Here is a 19,738-nt window from a genome sequence, read left to right on the forward strand (position 1 = left end):
GTCCCAATAAACCTGCCTTCATATACTGCCAGCACTCCCTTCAGCATATGTCCCTGAGTGGGGGTAAGGTTGGGGTTGATCTAGAGGTCTGAGTTCACCTCCCTGGTGTCAGCTAGCAGGTCTAGGAGTGGGTCAGCCTCTTCGAACTTCAGCTGGCTGCAGACTGGCATGACATACGCTCGTAGTGGGCTTTGAGCATGTTCACACGGAAGGCCTTCTGCCGTCTGCTTCCTTCTCGCAGCCTGACCAAGTAGGTGACATCATTCAGAACCTGGGTGATGGTGTACAGGCCTTCCCAAGCTGCTTGAAGTTTGTTCTGCCGCAAAAGAAGCAGAACATACATCGTCTGACCAATGTTGTATGTCCATTCCCTGGCATTATGGTCATACCAATGTTTCTGCCTGGTCTGGGCCTGTGCCATGTTTTCCCATAGCATTCCCACCAGCGTCTCCATTTTGTCTCTGAATTTTAGTACATAATCCACAACAGAGACCTCTGGGTCAACAATTTTGCCCTCCCAGGTTTCACGGATTAGGTCCAGAGGCCCTCTCACCCTCCACCTGTACAGAAGTACAAATGGTAAAAAAGCCTAAAGACACCAGGGGTACCTCTCTGTAAGCAAACAGCAGATGAAGTAGATATCATTCCAAGTCCTTTCCCTGGGATTCCACAAAGGTGCACAACATTTGTTTCACGGTGCCATTGAACCGCTCGCACAAGCCATTTGTTTGTGGATGATAAGGACTGGCCATGATATGCATCATTTGTATTTTTTGACAGAAAGCTTGCATTAGGTTGGACGCAAGCTGGGGCCCTTGATAGCTAATGAGCTCGACTGGAAATCCCACTCTTGTGAAGAGCCCCAGCAGAGCATCAGCAACCTTGTCCACCCGGAGGGAGGAGAGAGCCACAGCTTCTGGATAACACGTGGTATAGTCAACAACTGTCAGGATATAATGTTTGTCTGAACTTCTAAGAATGGCTAGAGGCCCAACGATGTCCACTGCCACCCTCTTTAAAGGTTCGTCAATCACAGGCAAAGGTTGTAGCGGAGCCCTATATACATCTCCTGCCTTGCCAACTCACTGGCAGGTAACACAGGACCGACAGAAGTCAGATATGTTGGCGAGCATGGTAGGCCAGTACAAGTTGTGTACCAATCGCACCCCTGTCTTAGTGATCCCCAGGTGCCCTGCTAGGGGAAATTCATGAGCCACTTTCAGCAGCTGTCTCCTAAATTGACTAGGTTCAAGAAGTCTCCTACCTATGTCAGTCACATTCCTCTTTGTGGGCAAACCCTCCCTATACAGGGGCGTGGTCAGCTTTGCATGCAGTAGGACATGTGCTCAGTGAGCTCTGCTCTGCATCCTGTTAATTATCCTGTTTGGCAGTGAGCTCTGCTCCGGCTACAATGGCATCTCAGGTCCCCAGGGTGTGCTCTGACCTCCCTGCTGTCACTTGGTGCCCCGATTATCCTGATCTGAGATGGCTAAAAGGGGGAAAGAAACTCGGGCCTTGCCTTGAGTTGGCTGGGCAAGATTGCAGTAACCAGATACGTGCATCCAAGGAGAAGCAGAGGGAGGCTGCTCAAAAGTTCTTTGCCAGGCCGCTCACCAGGTTTCACTGATTTTAATTCAGCGCTTTTTATACTGAATACTTGTGAGTGCATAAGAAGAAGTTGTGAATAAAATTGTTCTTTTAAAAAACGATAAGGCACCATGTACCTTTTTCTTTCCCACTATACCAACGAGGAATAATACAAGGAGATGGAGCACTTTTTATTCCAATGAGAAAAAGCTAACCCACAGACCCACAATCATCCATTATCAACCATCAGGGGTATCCAAGGGAGTCTCTAAAGATATCCATCAAGGATAAACATCATAAAGCTGTGTTAGCCCAGCAGTGGGCTTAATGGAAGGTGAGCGCATACAAGTATCTATATTCCAGCAAGAATCCATCTGCAATCTTGTTTGACTAATCAACTTTAATTGAATTTATATAGACTTTTTTTTGGACACTATTCGTTTTTTATTTAAATTACTTATGATATTTTTTTCACGTTTTTTGTTTTTTTCACATTCTATTATTGATTTATTTTGAAGCTGTAATAAGTTGACTTGGAAGGTTCAATATTTCTGGAAGTATTCATATCTCACATTTAGGGCGCGGCAATAAGCAATCAATTTATTGTACACAACTTCCCAGAAACTACTTTTGGACTCCGCTACTGATCCGGAGTTAGACTGTACACAGATCCCTCTTGCACTGGCAGACCGAGAGATCCCATCCTGCAGTCCTGCAGTGAGTATCCCTCCATCCCAGTCTCATGGGACACAGCCTGCTGTTTGCATTGCAAATCATCCTGAACCCACCCTTAGAGAAATTCTCTCCACAGTCACTGCATGCACCTCATCTGTAGCGGTTCTTACCGGGGAGGTGAAGGGGATGCAGAAAATGCAGGATCGCAGTGCGGCCTTGGAGGGGAGAGTGAGTACCCTGGAAGATGATTGGCAACCATTACATAGGGACGTGCGATATGTGAAATTGATTGCTTCTACTAATGCCTCTAGATTGGAAGATTTGGATAATCGGTTACGCCACAACAATGTGCGCGCAGTGGGTATCCTGGAGCGCACTGAGGGTAAAAATCCTGTAGCCTTTATTGAAGCCTGGCTGACTTCTGTTTTTGGACTTGATGCATTCTCCCCCATGTTTGCAGAACATGCACAGAGTCCCAGCGCGTGCTCCTCCGGTTGGCGCTCCTCCTCAACCTTTTTTTTTCAGACACCTCACTTATCGGGATAGAGATACCATTCTCTCCAGGGCCAGAAGAAAGGGTCACCTGTCAGTTGACAAGTATCCTAATTTCCAGATTTTTCTGTGGAACTTCAAAAGCAACATGCAAAATTCCTGGATGTCAAGAAACGTCTTCGGGCATTGGGCCTTCAATATGCCATGCTATATCTGGCTAAACTTCACGTGCTTGTGGATTATGCTTCTCACTTCTTTTGATAATCCTAATGTAGCCTTGCAGTGGTTGGATGGAGTGGAGCATCTTCTGGCAAACTCCCCTGGAACTTGACCTTGGGGACCTGGTTGATCCTTAGCAGAACAGCGGGGTATTGAACTCACATTTCCTTCCCTTTTTGTATCTGATTTTTTTTCCCGTTTAAGTTGGGGCTCCTCCCCTCTTGGGCTTTCCTTACATTTACCTGCTGTGTGCTTGTCCACGAGACATTGTGCAAACCCCAACCTGCTTTTGGTCCTGAGGGGACCTTTTGGCCTTCTGCCAGGGTCTTCAGTTAATATTATTATGGCTCTGTTGGCCTACATGTCAGTGATAATTTCAGTATTCTCCCTTGTTTTGTTTATGGTTCACCTGGGATGTCTGTGTTTAGTGGAGTGCATGTTGCTGGGTTTATCTTCCCTGCTTCCTGCGGCTGTTCTCCTGGTCACCCTGACCCATGTGATTTGGGCCCCTCCTACTCCCTACCCGCTCATTGCTCCCCTTGGGGGTGTTATATCTGTCCATGATTGAGTTATCCTTCCCATTTTATACATATGTATTATGTCTGTCCCCCATAAAGAATTGAGGTTTTTATCCTGGAATGTAAGGGGCCTGGGAGATAAAACTAAACTGGGTGCTGTCTTCCATGTACTTAAACATTTAAAACCGTCTGTAGTATGTTTGCAGGAAACCCAGTTAAAATCTGACACTGTCGATACCCTCTGCTCTCATTTATTTCTTATACAATATCATTCTTTCCACTCCACGTTTTCTAGACTTGTGTCTCTAACTCTATTCAGTTTGTTCATGTGCAGGAGTGGATTTTCCTACTGTGTACTTTGCATGGGTTTCGCTGCATAGTGGCTGTGGTATATATCACTCCGCCCTACTCTTCAGAGTTCATTAAACACCTAGCTCAATTTATGGCCAATCATCCTGCTGTTTCCATATTGGCATTGGATGATTATAACAATTGCTTACTCCATAGCTTGGATAGTTAGAGTTTGGGCGGTAGGGGCAGACAATTATCCTCTCAGCCTACACATTTGCTAATTTATTGGTGGAACTGTGCCTCCGGGATGTGTGGCGGATGAAGTATCTGACAGCAAAATATTATTCATGTTTTTCTGCTACTCATGATGGGCTTTCACGCATAGATCTGGGCCTTGGGAAAATGACTATCCTGCCATGTGTTTGACACTGCGTATGAACCCAGGGCTCTATCTGATCATGCCCCTTTCTGGGTCAAGCTACAGGTTATACCCGCTCTTGTCCGCTGTGGAATGTGAATCCATTTTGGTTGACACTGTTTCCGGAGTCCGAGTTGATTCCGGGGGAGTTGTCAAGACTTTCTGCAGCTGAATGAAGGCTTGTCCCCACCAGGAATTGTTTGGGATGCGATGAAGGCCTTCTTGCAGGGCTTGATTATCTGGGATATTTCAGTGGTTAAGCATAGATCCAGAGAGTGGGAGGAAAAGGTACGGTTAGATGTTCAACAGTAGGAGGTTCAGATGATCCAAGACCCAAGCCCCTGTAACCGCACCTCCTGGAAAGAGGCCCAAGCCCTTTATGAATCGGTGCTTACTCAAGTGGCAGATAAGAAGTGGTATGTTTTGCAACAAAAATATTTTGAGGAAGGGGAAAGTACGAGGCACCTTATTGCTCTTGTGGCGAAGTCACAACAAGGGGTGTCCACTGTAGACAAGATTGAGGATGCTGATGGAGTGATCTGCACGAGTCATGCGGAAATCCTGAGAGTTTTTCGTCACTTTTATGACGATCTGTATGCTTCTAAAAGTATAACTAACCATTCTGAGCTTTTGAAGTTTCTAGACACCAGCTCTTTTCCTGTTTTATCGGAGACTGACCAGAGAGAACCGAAGAAGCCAATTACTTTTGAGGAGTTATCTGAAGCTTTGGCAGGCACCCCCAGTAATAGATCTCCGGGTTCAGATGGATTGCCATTCAAAATCTATAATGGATACGGCAGTGGCGTCCCTAGGTGGGTGTGCCGAACCAGCTGACACCTATCTCACAGAATGACACAGGAAGCCGACGATCCCTGCAAGATGGATTGAATCTGTGGTAACACGTGGTGTCACCCCTCCAGGGGTGGGCAGTCCGTCATGCACACAGAGCATGGCTCTTCCCCTCCCTGTGTCCCTGTCGCACCCCCTGAACTAGTGTTGCAATATCAGTTAACCCCGTATAGGTTGCAAGCTGACGATCCCTGCAAGATGGATCGGATCTGCGGATTGGGGAGCATAATGGATAGGAAGCCTGGAAAAGATCAATTAAAACTTGACTCCTACCAACCTATTTCCCTGAATACGGATCCTAAATTGTTGGCCCGGGTTCTAGCTACTAGACTGGCGCGGACTATTGGTAATATCATACATAAAGATCAGTCGGAGTTTATTCCTTCTAGAGCTACAGCTAATAATATTCGTAGACTTTTTTTGAATTTGCAAATTCCAGTGGACAATCCTGAGGGGAGGGCAATTTTGTCTTTGGATGCGGCCAAGGCATTTGATAGTGTGGAATGGCCTTATCTATGGGAAGTATTGTCTAGATTCGGCTTTGTTCCCAAGTTCATTAGCTGGGTGCGTCTTCTCTATGTGACCCTTAGAACCCGGGTTAACGGGGATTTGTCAGATTCATTCAGGCTGCAGAGGGGAACAAGGCAGGGCTGTCCTCTCGCCCCTTTTGTTCGCTTTGGCGTTAGAACCTTTAGCGATTTTGGTGCAACAATCTCCGAACATCGTCGGTTTTATAAGGGGTGTTCTTTCAGAAAAGATATCCCTTTATGCGGATGATACACTGTTATATTTGGTTGATACTTCCACATCCTTAGATGCTGTTATGTCCCTTATTGAACGCTTTGGTGGATTCTCCGGCTTTAAAATTAATTGGCATAAATCAGTGTTGATGCCCGTAGATCCTGTAGAAATACCCCTCCCGGCCTGTGCACAACACATCCACGTAGTGTCTACATTTGAGTATTTGGGGGTGGTAATCTCTCCTGATCCTAAGCAGTATATTTCTCTTAACCTTTTACTTCTACTCCATCAGCAGAAATTGAAGAGTAACAGTTGGTGCAAACTCCCTCTGTCGGTGGTGGGTAGGGTCAATTTAATTAAAATTATTTGGGCCCCGCAACTTCTTTACATCTTTCATAATTCTCCCATATAGATTCCTAAGAAATGGTTTCATCACATAGAGACCCAGTTTAGGAGTCTTATTTGTAAAAAACAAGTGGCTAGGATAAAATTGTCCACATTGCAATATGGCAAGGAGTCAGGGGGGTTGCCAGTTCCTGAGCCCAGACTTTACTTTCTGGCAGCCCAAATGCAGCAACTGGTTGGCTGGGACTCACCTGACAATACTGATCCCATTATTAGTTTGATTTCCCTTCCTGATCCCACCATTTTGGCTCTTTCTCATCTTGAGATGGCTTTACCGGTCCTTCCATCCACGGCTAAAACTGAAGACCTCTTGAAGCACATCTGGAGTATGGTAAAAGCGTCCTTTCATATTACCAGCTTTATTTCCTGTACTCCCTTGTGGAATAATCCACAATATGTGGAACTGGCTAAACTGGAGGTTTTTCACGACTGGAGGGATCGAGGCCTGAAATTTGTATCTCAGCTGTATTCGGGGGCAATCCTAAAGTCCTTTTCTCAATCGCAAATGGAAATTACATTTACACATAAGCATTTTTATCGTTATCTTCAGCTACGCCATGCAATACAGGCTCAGTCTTCACTCTCTAATCTCACATTGACAGACTCAGTTTTTCTTAAGGATGTCACTCAGGCAACCCATAAGAAGGGCATAATTTCTTGGGTATACTCCCAGCTATTATTCACAGTACAGGATATAGCTAGTCTCTGGAGCAGGGCAGTGGTCCTGGGATACTGGAGAGTTTGCTGGAGATGTTTGGGATGCTGCCCTGGAATCTTTTCCGGGAATTTCTCTTCTCCCTCTCATAAATTGTCTCAATTGTTTATTCTCCAGGACCCCTGTGCAACTGCATAAATGTGGCAGGCGGGATTCACCTGATTGTCCGAGGTGTAGGGTCCAACAGGGTGATTTCATTTATATGCTCTGGTGTTGCCCCAAGTTATATAGATATTGGGGTGAGGTTCTCCAATTTATCTCTAGTATCGCAATATACTGTTCCCCAGGATCCCTTTTATTGTCTGTTGGGGGCACTGGACCAAGAACTGTTCCAACCAGGAGGGTATAATATGGTATCTAGACTCATATCTGGTTAGGAAGTTGATAGCAAGGTACTGGTTATCGTCGGCTCTTCCGACTAGCAAGCAATGGATAATTGTTAATTCTTTACTTCCACAGCAGAAACTCACGTACCAGCGTTGCAATGCTTATCGTAAGTTCCAGCAGGTATGGCAAGGTTGGCTGGATACACCTGGGCTCACCCCTCCTCAATTGATAGTGGACTGACTTTTGCAGGTGTGATATTTTATATCAGGTGCGTGGCTCCACTTCTCCCCCTGGGGGAGTTCATGTGCATCTCCCATTCTTTTTGATGAGACATCTTGGGTGAACCAGAGGTTGTTGTGTTTTTTTTTTTTGTTTGAAGACATGTTTTGAGCTTTTTTCCTTTCCATTTCTGTTTACATCTAGTTGGGAAGGAATAAGACGTAAAAAGAAAAAGCAAGATATTGTCAAGAAAGTTTTGGATCCTTGTGGCCTGTTTTGTTTGATTACCATTTCTGTTATTCTGTTTATTACGTGATCTGCATATCCATGTTGTTCTATTTATGTGTAATCCTGCTGTTGCAGTAATGTCATTGTAGATTCTGTAAGTACTGTTCCATTCTCTCTATTATCTCGACAATAAAAGTTGTTTGGATTAGAAAAAAAATCCTCCCTTTACAGTTTTCTTTGGTCCCAGTAACTGTTTGTCATTCTCTGAAGGGGGGAGATCAGCTAAACTTCTGAGCAGCTGTAGGGTTTGGTCTGTCTCAAAGGCAGAACTACAAGTCCCAGCAAGCGGTCCTGTGGCAAACGAAGACAGCTGCTGAGACTCAATGGAGGCAGAGTCATCTGGGTCAGAACAAGGGGAGGGGCCAGAGACACATCCTCCTGCTGTCCTGCGACCAGAGCCTGTGCTTCAGCTGCCCTTGCAGCACTGAGGGCGACCACTAATATTGGCAATACATCATCACATTCAACATTTACATTTGTAACATCAATTAAACATGAGTCCATTACCTTCACATGCAAAGGGGTCTCTTCTTCTCAAGGAGATGGAGAACTCTGTACCCCCACTCTATTCCCCCCCTCCCTCTGTCCATCCACAGGTTGCCCAGATAGTAACCCAACATCTGCACACAGTAACTTTGTATGTCCAGAGTTCCATGAGGGACACCAGGGGTGTTCTTAGTCGGTACATAATAAAAGATGAGTACCTAAATCAGCACCCAACAGAACAGCTGTGGGGATTTCATCAGAGACTCCCACCTCTCTCAAGCCACTTCCTGCACCCCAATGAACACATAGGCACAGGGTTATGCGGGAAAGAAAGGGTTGCTGGCCGGCTGGCCAGGTGATATCTTCTGCTCAGGACACTGCATCCCACAGGTGTAACATCTGCAGTTGTCAGGGATGGCTTGACCCTAAGTACTGCAGGTGTCGGCCATTGAGGAACTAGACTCACCAATGTAGGAGGGGTTGCTATGAATGCTCCTTTCCAGCCATTCAGAAGAGCCTTGTGGTGGTCAGATACCCGTGTGTTGACAGGTATCTGCCAGTTCTGCTTCTGCTTTGGCAGATGCTGGTCCTCTTTCCAACACAAACCGTCTTGGACGTCTGCCGGACAGAGGTGCAGCAGCTGATCTTGGATCATGAGATCCTCCGGGGACTTGGAGTCAGCTTTCAGGCCTCTGGTCTACTGCTGGAATGTGGTGCATAAGCGACTTGCCACATCTGTATGAGACCCCCAGGTCCCTTTTGCAAGGACCTAAATCACTTCCGGTAAACTTCCAGGGTTAGCTGATACTTCCGGACAATTGCGTCCTTAGGGCTTCATAATCGTCATCTTGCTCCTCTGACAATTCGACATATGTATCCAGGGCCCTGCCTAGTAGCCCTAGTGTCAGGTACCGATCCCATTGTGCTTGGAGCAGATTGTACTGACGGCAAGTTTTTTCAAATGACAGCAAAAACATCAATGTCACTGTCCCTTTTCCATTACTGGAAATTTGGCTGCTGGGCCCACGGGATTAAGCACGAGATCATGTGAAATGCGTTAAGCCTTGTATTTATGTCCTAGTGTTGTATGTCCTATGGATCAAAAAATACACACTATATTCCTCTAACCTCTGGGGTGCAGCTGACCCTTCTTCCAGGGCCCACGGGAAGACAGGCGTCCCTGTGCTCTATGGACCCAAGGTTCTGAGCCTGTCGCTGCTGCTGGAACCTAGCCATCTCCAGTTCATGTCGGCCATCAGCCTCCCTCTCAGCCGCTGTCCGGTGTTCTTCTCTTCCAGAAACTGCAGGTATGCCAGAGGATCCGTCTCCATAATGCATTTCAGAGCATCCTGCATTTGAGGCGAGTCTATGCTGGTTACAAGCACTCTGATGCTGGGCTGCTCACGCTCTCGGTTGCACTCTTGAACGGCCACTCAGTTTGCAACAAGCTTACCGCCATCCATGACCTCTATCTCCCACTAACTCCACCTCCTAGCGGTCACCGAAACCTGGGTACAGGCCACTGACTACCTCCCCTGCGGCACTCACCCATGGAGGTTTCATCTGGACCCATTCACCAAGACCGAGCAGTCGCAGAGGTGGTGGTGGCGGCTTGCTCCTATCACCGCTGTGCAACTTCCAGGTCCTCCCTAACCCCCCCTGTCCTCCTTTGGAGGCACACTGCATCCGGCTTTTTTCCCCCACCCCCCTAAGGATCGCAGTGATCTACAGACCTCCTGAGTCCATACCCCGCTTCCGGGATGACTTGGCCGCCTGGCTTCCCTTCTTCCTCTCCTCTGAGCTACCAACCAGACGAATATCGCCATGGTGGTTTCCAGAACAGTATTTGCCTCACCATATTGTGCCAAGTGTAACGTTTGGTGGAGGGGGGATTATGGCTTTTAAAAAAAAAAAAAAAAAAAGGAGGAGTTGGGCTTGGCCCCTTAGTTCCAGTGAAGGGAACTGTTAAGGCGTCAGCACACCAAAGACATTTTGGACAATTTCATGCTCCCAACTTTGTGGGAGCAGCTTGGGGATGGCCCCTTCCTGTTCCAATATGACTGCACACCAGTGCACAAAGCAAGGTCAATAAAGACATGGATGCGCAAGTTTTGGGTGGAGTAACTTGACTGGCCTGTACAATCCTGACCTCACCCAGACAGAACACCCTTGGGATGAATTCCAATGGATACAGCGAGCCAGGCCTCATCCGACATCAGTGCCTGACCTCACAAATGCACTTCTGGAAGAAATGTCAAAACATACCCATAGACACTCCTAAACCTTGTGGACAGCCTTCCCAGAAGAGCTGAAGCTGTTATAGCTGCAAAGGGTGGGCCAACTCAATATCAAACCCTACAGACCAAGACTGGGATAGCATTAAAGTTCATGGGTGTAGAGGCAGGCGTCCCAATACATTTGGCAATATAGGGCCTGTTATTGTGGATTGACATTGCCCCATACAGTCCTGTTAGTGAGGCTCAAGTTATAGCCACAGTTAAAAGTTACAAGCCACAAGGAGATGTCCAGTTCCTTTGCAAGGCCCCTTTTACATGAAGGGTAATGCTCAGGTCCACCTTTCAGTTTACACCAACCTCACACAAACACCCACCTCTCCATCTATGCAGATCAGAGGGCAGCCAGGTGTAGACAGTACAGTCCCTTTACACCCACCCAAGAGAAAAGCAGGCTATGTCCACATCAGCTCTGCAGAAATTGAGTGGACACAGACCTGACATCTGCTCTGATCAGTGGACAAATTTTCTGCAGGTCTAAACAGTCCTTTATGGAGGAGGCCTAATTAACTGGGAGTCAAGTAAGTAATTTCATGTCAGACTTATTTTTGCATTTATTAAACAAACCCTTTCAATTAGGTATTCCCAAAAGGTGATTAATTCATGAAATATTTAATTGGTAGGGCCTGCATGGAGGGTTATAACATCAGTTCCAATTTGCATCACAATGGGAAGGATTTACCTTCATTTCCCGTTTCATAACAGGGAAAGTTCTCAAAAGTGAAGAGAATCAAATCAGAACTTTCTATCCTGTCAACCCAGAATTTGGTATTTTTACAAAACCGGAGTACATTACAAAGGGATTATTATAGCACCAAGTTTGCTCAGCGCTTTACAATATAACAGGACAATACAGTTCAACACAAGAGTGTTAGGAGGTCCCTGTTCCTAGAAGCTTACAATATGAGGGAGGGGCTAGTGGTACAAAAAAGGTAGTATCTGTGGGGGGGATGGACTGGTAGAAGATTCCATTATTAGTGGAGGGCAGGATAGGCTTCCCTTCAGAGATTGCCTAAGTGATCTTCCGTAAAAAAGGCTTAATGTTTTTTTTTACCTTCATGCATATAAAAAAAAAAAACAAAAAAAAACTCAGGGCTCCATCATTGGCTGAGACAGCAGCAATCACAACCAGTGGTGCCAATGAGAAGAGGGGGCAGGGCTGAGCAGAGGCTCTGCATGTGAAAGGACATGGAGCAGCAGCTGGGGAGTGCATATGCTCAGGTGGCCCCATAGCAAGCAGTTTGCTGTGGGGGTAGCTGACAAGGAGGGGTTCAGGAGTACCTCCAGGGGATCAAAGAGGATCCTTGCTGCTCTGTACAAAACCACTGCACAGAGCAGGTAGAGTAGGCTTGAGTTAACTGCACTTTGTATCATATGACAAACCAGCGATTCCTGCCATACTTTAATCAACTTGTGATTAGTAGAAAGTATCTGGAAGCAGACATCTGCAATATAAAATACCAACCTGTACACATTAAACAATGTTTTTGTAATAAAGTTTATTAGAATAGTATATATTTCACAAAATGAAACATATGGAAGCCAAGGGATTTGTAGGGCAAACGCACAACAGCTTTATTTACAGCAGTGAGCACACGAGTGTCATGTCCCATGTTAAGCTCAAATACAGTCAGATCTTCAATCACATCCCAAAAAAAAAAAGAAAAAAAAAAAAGTAAAGTACTTTACACAAAACTATACAATTAACAAGCAGGTGGAAGGTATTAAAAGACAGTTTGAGCATCTGTCTCAGTGGTCCACACTATTTTGTTTTCTATATTCCTGCTTGATCTCATACTTACCAAGATTAGCAAGTATACTTTTCACAAAGTCAGGGGAGTAAAATGGGGGCATGAAAAAAAAAAATAAAATTAAAATGGGGGGGTATAAAAAGTTCAGTTTCTGCTATCAACAGATCTGGACCTCGACCGAGACCTTTGCCGATCAGCAGATGCAGGGGATTTGGATGGACTCCTTGATGCAGCAACCTTCTGAGATTTGTCTTGAACAGGGGACCTACTCACAGATCTTGATTTACTACGGTTGCTGCGAGGGGTACGACTGCGGCTACGGGATCGGCTGTAGGACTTCCTGCTCCTGGAGCGGGATCGGCTGCGAGACCTAGATGAGCTTCTGCTACGGGAGCGGCTTCTTGACCGGCTAGAAAGAACAACTCAGGGTTAGGAACATCTGATGTCTGCATCAAACTAAAAAGGCCATTTTGAGCTAGACCACCACATAAATAGTTAAAAAAAAATAGGTGACTTGGACAAACCAAAATTTTGAAGCTCAACACTCTGGGTAAGCCATAGTGGAAGCTTAAGTTTATTTCTAGCAATATCACCAGTCCTCCATGACCGATCATGTAACATTATCTAGTCATTAACTGCAGTGCTGGGCCAAGTTCAAAGTAAATGCACTAAAACTAAAGTCTGCTGGCCAACAAATTGGCACTAGGGGCTGTTTAAGTAGCAGAATGGACACTAGGGAGGAATTCAGCAACATCTGCAGAATATCATTAGTAACTGGAGTGGTTTAGCAAAATGGGGACTGCACAGAAAAAGCAGCTTGTTAAAATGTAGAGCAGCTAGTCGGCAAACGTTTATAGATATTCCACAAACCTGTGCCTTTTGTTTCCTTCAATCAGTCTGATTTTTCTTCCATTTATTTCCTTGCCAGATAGTTTCTCAATGGCATTTTTGAGATCGCTATAAGATGCAAACTCTACAACCCTGTAAATGAGAACGCAGAGAAATGTAATAACTAAAAAAAAAAAAAGAAAAAAAAAAAAAAAGTCCAAAATATTTTTCAGCCAATTAAACAAACTTGGTAGACTGCCCAGCACATCTCTGACACAGCATTAGATCACTACACATTAAAGGTCAGCAGAGAGGGGGGGAAAAAAAAAAAAAAAAAAAAAAACAACACACACCCTACACAAAATAATTAACTCACCCTTCATTGAGCTTTGGTCTGTGCGCATCAGCAAAAGTTACTTCTCCAGCTTGTCTCATGAAGTCCTTCAGATCCTAATGCAAGACCAGGAGTTTGTTATAATAGATACAGAATACATTCTGAACAAACTTAAAAGACTGAAAAGAAATGCAAAATGTTAGATTGGAACTTGACATTGTAATTTCACCATTCTTCAAGATTAAGAACAGCAAAAACTACAGTAGGGCACAAAATAAGTGAGAAGTCTTCTGAAATAAGAGAAGTAGACTTAAGGTCAACGTGGAAAATAGTGTAAGTACTGCTAATATAGAGACACTAAAATTAGTAGTAATACAAGTTATTACAAGCATGTGTAATAAAAGCCATTTATTTGGTGCCCATGATGTCATTAAAAATATAGGTTACTTTACCTTTTAATATTACATCCCTAGGCTAGTCAACCAGCAAACTGCATTAAGCGACTGGAGGAACCGTCATGAGACAAGCCCGACTGGCTCTTCACACCCACTTGTGGGCTAACCATTTGATGGAAGCCTTTATAGCGAACGACCCTCCCTATTAGAAGACTATGGACGATGGCCATCATTTGTACTCCTGTGGCGTTACCAAGGACTTTACTGCGACCAGAATTCCAACGACCACCTAATTGCGTATCTTTCAACTCTGCGACCACGACCTCTCATTCGGAATCTTTACAGGAAGAGCATCTCTCAACTTAAGGACCAGATTTCGTTAACTCTCAGGGGGTCGCTGCAACCTGGTATTTGCAAGGAAGTGCTCCGGTATGTCTAGACCGGCAACGGATCTAGGAGGCCAACAGGCAATGTAGGAGCTCACTGGCAATTTCAACCCGGCCCAACCAAAAGTGACCAAGACAGAGCAATAACCAACAGGCGCTCCTCGTCACAAGGCCAACGAGACACAGATAGGCTGGCAAATAAAGGGTTTAATATTTGGTTAAAATTATGGAAAAAAAATTAAACTCCCATCCCAATATCATAATCCCCAATTATATATATATGTAAAAATAAATAGAAGACATTAGACATGAGTACTTGTGAAAAGCACATATACCCATAATCCCCTTTAGAATAAGTCAACAAACCTGCCAGCTGACTCTTGATGACAAGTTTTCTACTATAAGACGATTTTCAGTCCTTATTGGTGGAGCACTATAAGAAAAAATAAAGTTGGTCAAACATGCTGCATGACTATCAGTTATGCCGGCCATATACAGGGTGCAGCAACATAACCTTTTTACAAAACGCAATAAAACCCATTTTATGAATCAGAATTGTTTTTATTGTCTTTAATAATGTAGGTACATAGCTAAAGTTCTGTTTGACACAGTTTTTAAAATCATATCAGGTAGGTGACGCCCCCCATTGTCCATACACTGAATAAGCAGATTTCTGGCGTTTTTCATGACCCTTACCAGCATAGCAGCGCGGATGTTGGCCTTCAGGTCTTGTAGGGTCCTTGGACGGTTTACATAAACGCGGGATTTAAAAAAACCCCACAAAAAAAGTCGCAAGGGGCCAAATCGGGGGAGCGGGCTGGCCACTCCAAATCGCCCCTTATTGAGATGAGGCGCTCCAGGAAGTGTTCCCTTAAAACAGCCATTGATGCTCTTGAAGTGTGAGCCGTTGCTCCGTCCTGTTGGAACCAAATGTCCCCTAAGTCCAATTCATCAAGTCGTGGAAAAACAAATTCCTCCAACATGTTCACATACCGGTCTGAATTCACTTATTCAGTCTATGGACAATGGGGGGCGTCACCTACCTGATATGATTTTCAAAACTGTGTAAAACAGAACTTTAGATATGTACCTACATTATTAAAGACAATAAACACAATTCTGATTAATAAAATGGGTTTTATTGAGTTTTGAAAAAAGGATGTTATGTTGCTGCACCCTGTATTATACAATTTTTGTATTTAATTTCCTCTAGATTTATATTCAACTATGCAGTGTAAGGGCCTGTCTGATTGCATACAAAGTGACAGTGTTAAGCTTTGACCTCATATTATATGGTTTTGCTAAATCTAAAAGAAAAAAAACTGTACAATTATAGTGTATGGCCAGCTTTACTCTAGCAGTAAACTTGGAGGTGGCTCATTACATACCTTCTTTCATTACGTGGACGGCGACTACTAAATCTATCAGAATATCTTCCACGACCAAGACCTCCTCGTCCACCTCCTCTGGAACGCAGACGGGCATGCTCAATTGTAACCCTGAAACCAAAATGGCAAAGCTATGTTAAAGTCATGTCATTTGCAGCAATTTTGTGTAGTTTATCAAAAATATTACCATACCTTTCATTGCACAGCTCTTTGCCATCAAGTTCATAAACTGCATCATCTGCATCTCTTGGATCTTCAAATTCCTAACAAAAGAATATGAATGATTAGCACCAATAAAATACTTCATTTTTCAGTGAAACAACCTAGTTAGCAGCTCAGCTCCAATGTTGCCATGTCACCCTTACAAAAGGAGTCTTGCATTAACAATCACTCCTAATTGTTTTATAAGCTGCCCAGAAAACAATGAACATATTCCTAACAGGGCTGCAGTATGTTGACAAAATTATGTCACACAGGGCATAGTCCCAGTACAGCTGACAACACAAGGCACTTACCACAAACCCAAAGCCTCTTTTCAGATCAATGTCTCTGATTCTTCCATAGCCCTTGAAGAACCTCTCCACATCTTTTTCTCTGGCAGCTGGGTTCAGCCGACCAATGAAGACTCTGCAGCCACTCATATTTGCAATATTCTGGAACAAAAAGTCTGAAAAAGAAATGTTGGAAGTTGAAGTGTTGCACTAGTTAAAATTTAAAAAATACAAAAAGACAAAACTGATCTATGGTCAAAAAACCTGAAATCAAATTTCATACTGCAAGTCTACCACTAGGTGGGGAGTGCGAGTCTAAATCCCCTCCCTCTGTAGTCACACAAGGGATTTCTAATTCATGCCAGGATGAAGAGTAGCCATTTCATAGGTTTCCCCAAATCCAATGTCCACCCTTCTCCAGTGTTTGCTTACATCCAGCACTGCCCAGCCTGGAGCATTAGTCCTCGTGCACACTGGACTTTTTTTACAGTGGCTGTTTTTGGCTTTTGACAATTTTTTCTACAGCCAGTAAACCCCCCAGCATGTTATCCTATGTGTCCATGCACACAGACTAATCAACTTTTTTTCGGCAGGGGCGTTATTTGGCTGGAAAAACCCCCAGAACTAGTAGGTTTCTAGTTTAGCTGTAAAAACGCTCTAATGCTGAAAAAAAAAGCAGTAAATTGCAACAAATCAGCATATTTGGGCATTTTTCTACAAAAAAAAAAAAAAAACTTTTTTTGGGAAACTGATAAAAAATGCTGCTAAATAACACACATTTTTAACTCGACTTTACACAGCTAATGTTACGTTAATAAACTGCTAGTGTGCATGGAGCCTTACAGTCCCACAGACTTGCATGGGGCTGTGTCCCGAGGCCAGGGAGATCAGACTGCCCCATTGAAGTCTATGGGGGCTGCAATGCTCAGGAAGGACCGTGAGACTTGCAGTACTGGATGCAACCAAAACCCCGGAGGTCCAGCCTTTAGGATGGACATAACCTCACATCTGTGGAGGGGGGGGCTTGGGTAAAAAATAATGGGGCAAAAATATTCCTAGCACTGTGTAAATTTGGATGCAGCACCCAAATGATAAAAACATTTACCCTCGAACCAAATCATAGCAGAGGCTGTAGTAAGCCTTCATCTGCCATTCTAGCAGACTTATTACCCACACAAATAGGTGTTGGCTCCCCCATTCGGTCACATTATACGAGTGAAGGACATAAAGGGACCCAACCAACAGAATGTAAAAAACCATGTGCAGGGCGGTGTCTCCATATTACATCACACCTGGTCCATGCCCCTATACAGTGCTACCCCCTATTAGACTAGGGACATAAACTAGGTGCAATCTAATACAAGGTAGAGCTGTATGGAGACATTAAGTGCACAGCTCAACCCCCCCCAATAGGATTGCAGTTTATGTTCCCAATCTAATGTTCAGTGGAGCTGTATGGAGACATTAACTAGGTGTCATTACATTTGGGGGAGGGAGTGGAGATGTGCACCTAGTTTATGTCCCCATTCTAATACAGGGTAGATCAGTAAAGGAATATTAGGCAAGTGCAATTTAAGATAAGGGAAGAGCTGTTTGGGGATGTAACCCCAAACCCCCAGATATGGGGGGGTGTAGGTAGGTTGGGTTTACATCACAAAACAGCTCTTCCCTTATCCCATGTAGCTCGGCCCCGTATTAGACTGGACCTAGCCTAGATCCCATGTAGCTCGGCCCCGTATTGGACTGGACCTAGCCTAGATCCCATGTAGCTCGGCCCCGTATTAGACTGGGAACATAAACTAGGTGCACACAGCTGTACCCGATATTAGAGTGCACTTATTTTATGTCCCCAATCTAATGTTCAGCAGTTGTATGTGGATATTACCTGGTTGCAATCTATGGGGGGGGGGGGGGTTAGAGTTGTGTGCACCTCGTTTATGTCCCCAATCCAATACAGGATAGAGCTACATAGGATATAAGCCAGTTGCAATCTAATATGGGGAAAGCTGTATGGAGACATTAAGGAAGTGCAATCTGTTGGGGGGGGTAGATCTTTGTGCACCTTAGATGTCCCGATGTATTACAAGGTAGAGCTATACAGGATAAAAGCTAGGTGCAATCTAACATTGGAGGGGGGGGGGGCTGCCTAGGACATGAGCTCAATAGATTCTGCCCCCGCACATCTCCACCCCATGTTCCATCGCTCTTCCAGAGTACCCTTCCTATGCATTGCACCTTCATTATAGATCTTCCCATTGTATTCTGTATAGCACATCGGATTGTGCCTCCATAGACCAGGCTGCACCTAGATTCTGCCCCCGCACATCTCCACCCCATGTTCCATCGCTCTTCCAGAGTACCCTTCCTATGCATTGCACCTTCATTATAGATCTTCCCCTTGTGTCCTGTATAGTACATCGGATCGTGTCTCCATAGACCAGGCTGCTCCTAGATCGTGTGTACACGAACATTACTAGACATACGTAGAATACACAAGGCACCCACGTGGAAGATGTGTGCATACATTGGATTAGATCTCCCCCACACCGCTCAGCATGTACGGGGAAATGTTTCAATTAATAATGAAGCACCCCATTAGTAATACCGTATAGCAGGCCCGTCGAGAATTAGTAAATCCTGATCTCCAGTCACCCCAGCCAGAGCGGGAAGGAAAGAATCAGCACGCACAGCCCTCCCCTCCCCCACCGCCTGCCCTCAGCATGGTCCGGAAAGTTCCAAAATGGCGCCGGCTCCGCGAGTAGAAGGAGGGGACTTCCTCACCGCATTTCCCAGACGCCTTAACTCACCAATCCAATACAAATCAACAACAGCCTGCCGTTAATACCCCGATAGGTAACTATGTTCTAAGCAGGAAAGCACAAATCCCCCAACCATTCCCTAAAATCCCCGTACAGGCCGGAGTAATATACACCTCATCACTAACAAGCAAACCTGCTTACAGTAACTCAAGATAATGTAAAAGAAAAGAGCAGAATCCATCAGCCACACAAGCTCACCTCAAGACTTCCAATCGCCGAATGACGCAGCTCTGAGCCTGCAGAGGAACAAAATGTGCCCGGAGAGGTGCGGCTTAGCAGAAAGGGGTGTGTCCTGGTCATGTGACGGGCCAGGGACGTGTTCAGTTCTATAAGGATGATGGAGAAAATAGGAGAAAAGAGCGGGCGGAGCTCCGTCCTCCTCCAGCTGCTGAATCCACAAAATGGTGGCTAGCGGGGCGTGGACTCGGGAAGGATCGAGCTGATTGGCTGGGGGTCGTGTACAAAGGCGATGAGTCAGAACTGCTGTAGTTTGTAGCGTTAACAAAATGGAGGGCGGACATTTTATAGTGCGTGTTTATAGTAGGACACATAAACAATATGATGCAATGCGCTCAGCTCTTCATTGTCTATTCCACACTGAAAAGGAGCTATACTGAATAAAATCCGAAGACGGGCTACACAGTGTATATACATGGTACAGGGAGTGTACTGTACAGGGTTCATGTAGCAGAAACTAAAATGGCTGAGGAGATTTGCAGGCTGTTCCTACTGAAATGGAGAGGAGCAGACAGTAATGGCCAAAACAACGCCCTTCATGTGCATAGAGCTGAGTCTTTGTTCAGGGAGGAGTTGGGGCCTAGT

The 19,738-nt window shown here is 44.9% G+C and overlaps 1 protein-coding gene across 1 annotated transcript; it reads right to left on the minus strand.

Annotated features, from left to right (window-relative positions):
- Positions 1 to 12,003: 12,003 nt before the first annotated feature.
- Positions 12,004 to 19,254, minus strand: SRSF5 (serine and arginine rich splicing factor 5). The gene is made up of 8 exons (XM_089691658.1): positions 19,115 to 19,254; positions 16,122 to 16,273; positions 15,799 to 15,869; positions 15,607 to 15,717; positions 14,585 to 14,651; positions 13,480 to 13,553; positions 13,146 to 13,256; positions 12,004 to 12,684 (listed from the first exon to the last, which is right to left on the minus strand). The coding sequence occupies exons 2-8, from the start codon at positions 16,245 to 16,247 to the stop codon at positions 12,420 to 12,422; spliced, it is 825 nt and encodes a 274-aa protein (XP_089547784.1). The 5' UTR covers positions 16,248 to 16,273; positions 19,115 to 19,254; the 3' UTR covers positions 12,004 to 12,419.
- Between the last annotated feature and the right edge of the window lie 484 nt (positions 19,255 to 19,738).

Source organism: Staurois parvus, unplaced genomic scaffold (assembly GCF_062004578.1).
Source record: "Staurois parvus isolate SC_StPar_1 unplaced genomic scaffold, SC_StPar_1.0 ptg000568l, whole genome shotgun sequence".
Classification (NCBI taxonomy): Eukaryota; Metazoa; Chordata; class Amphibia; order Anura; family Ranidae; genus Staurois; species Staurois parvus.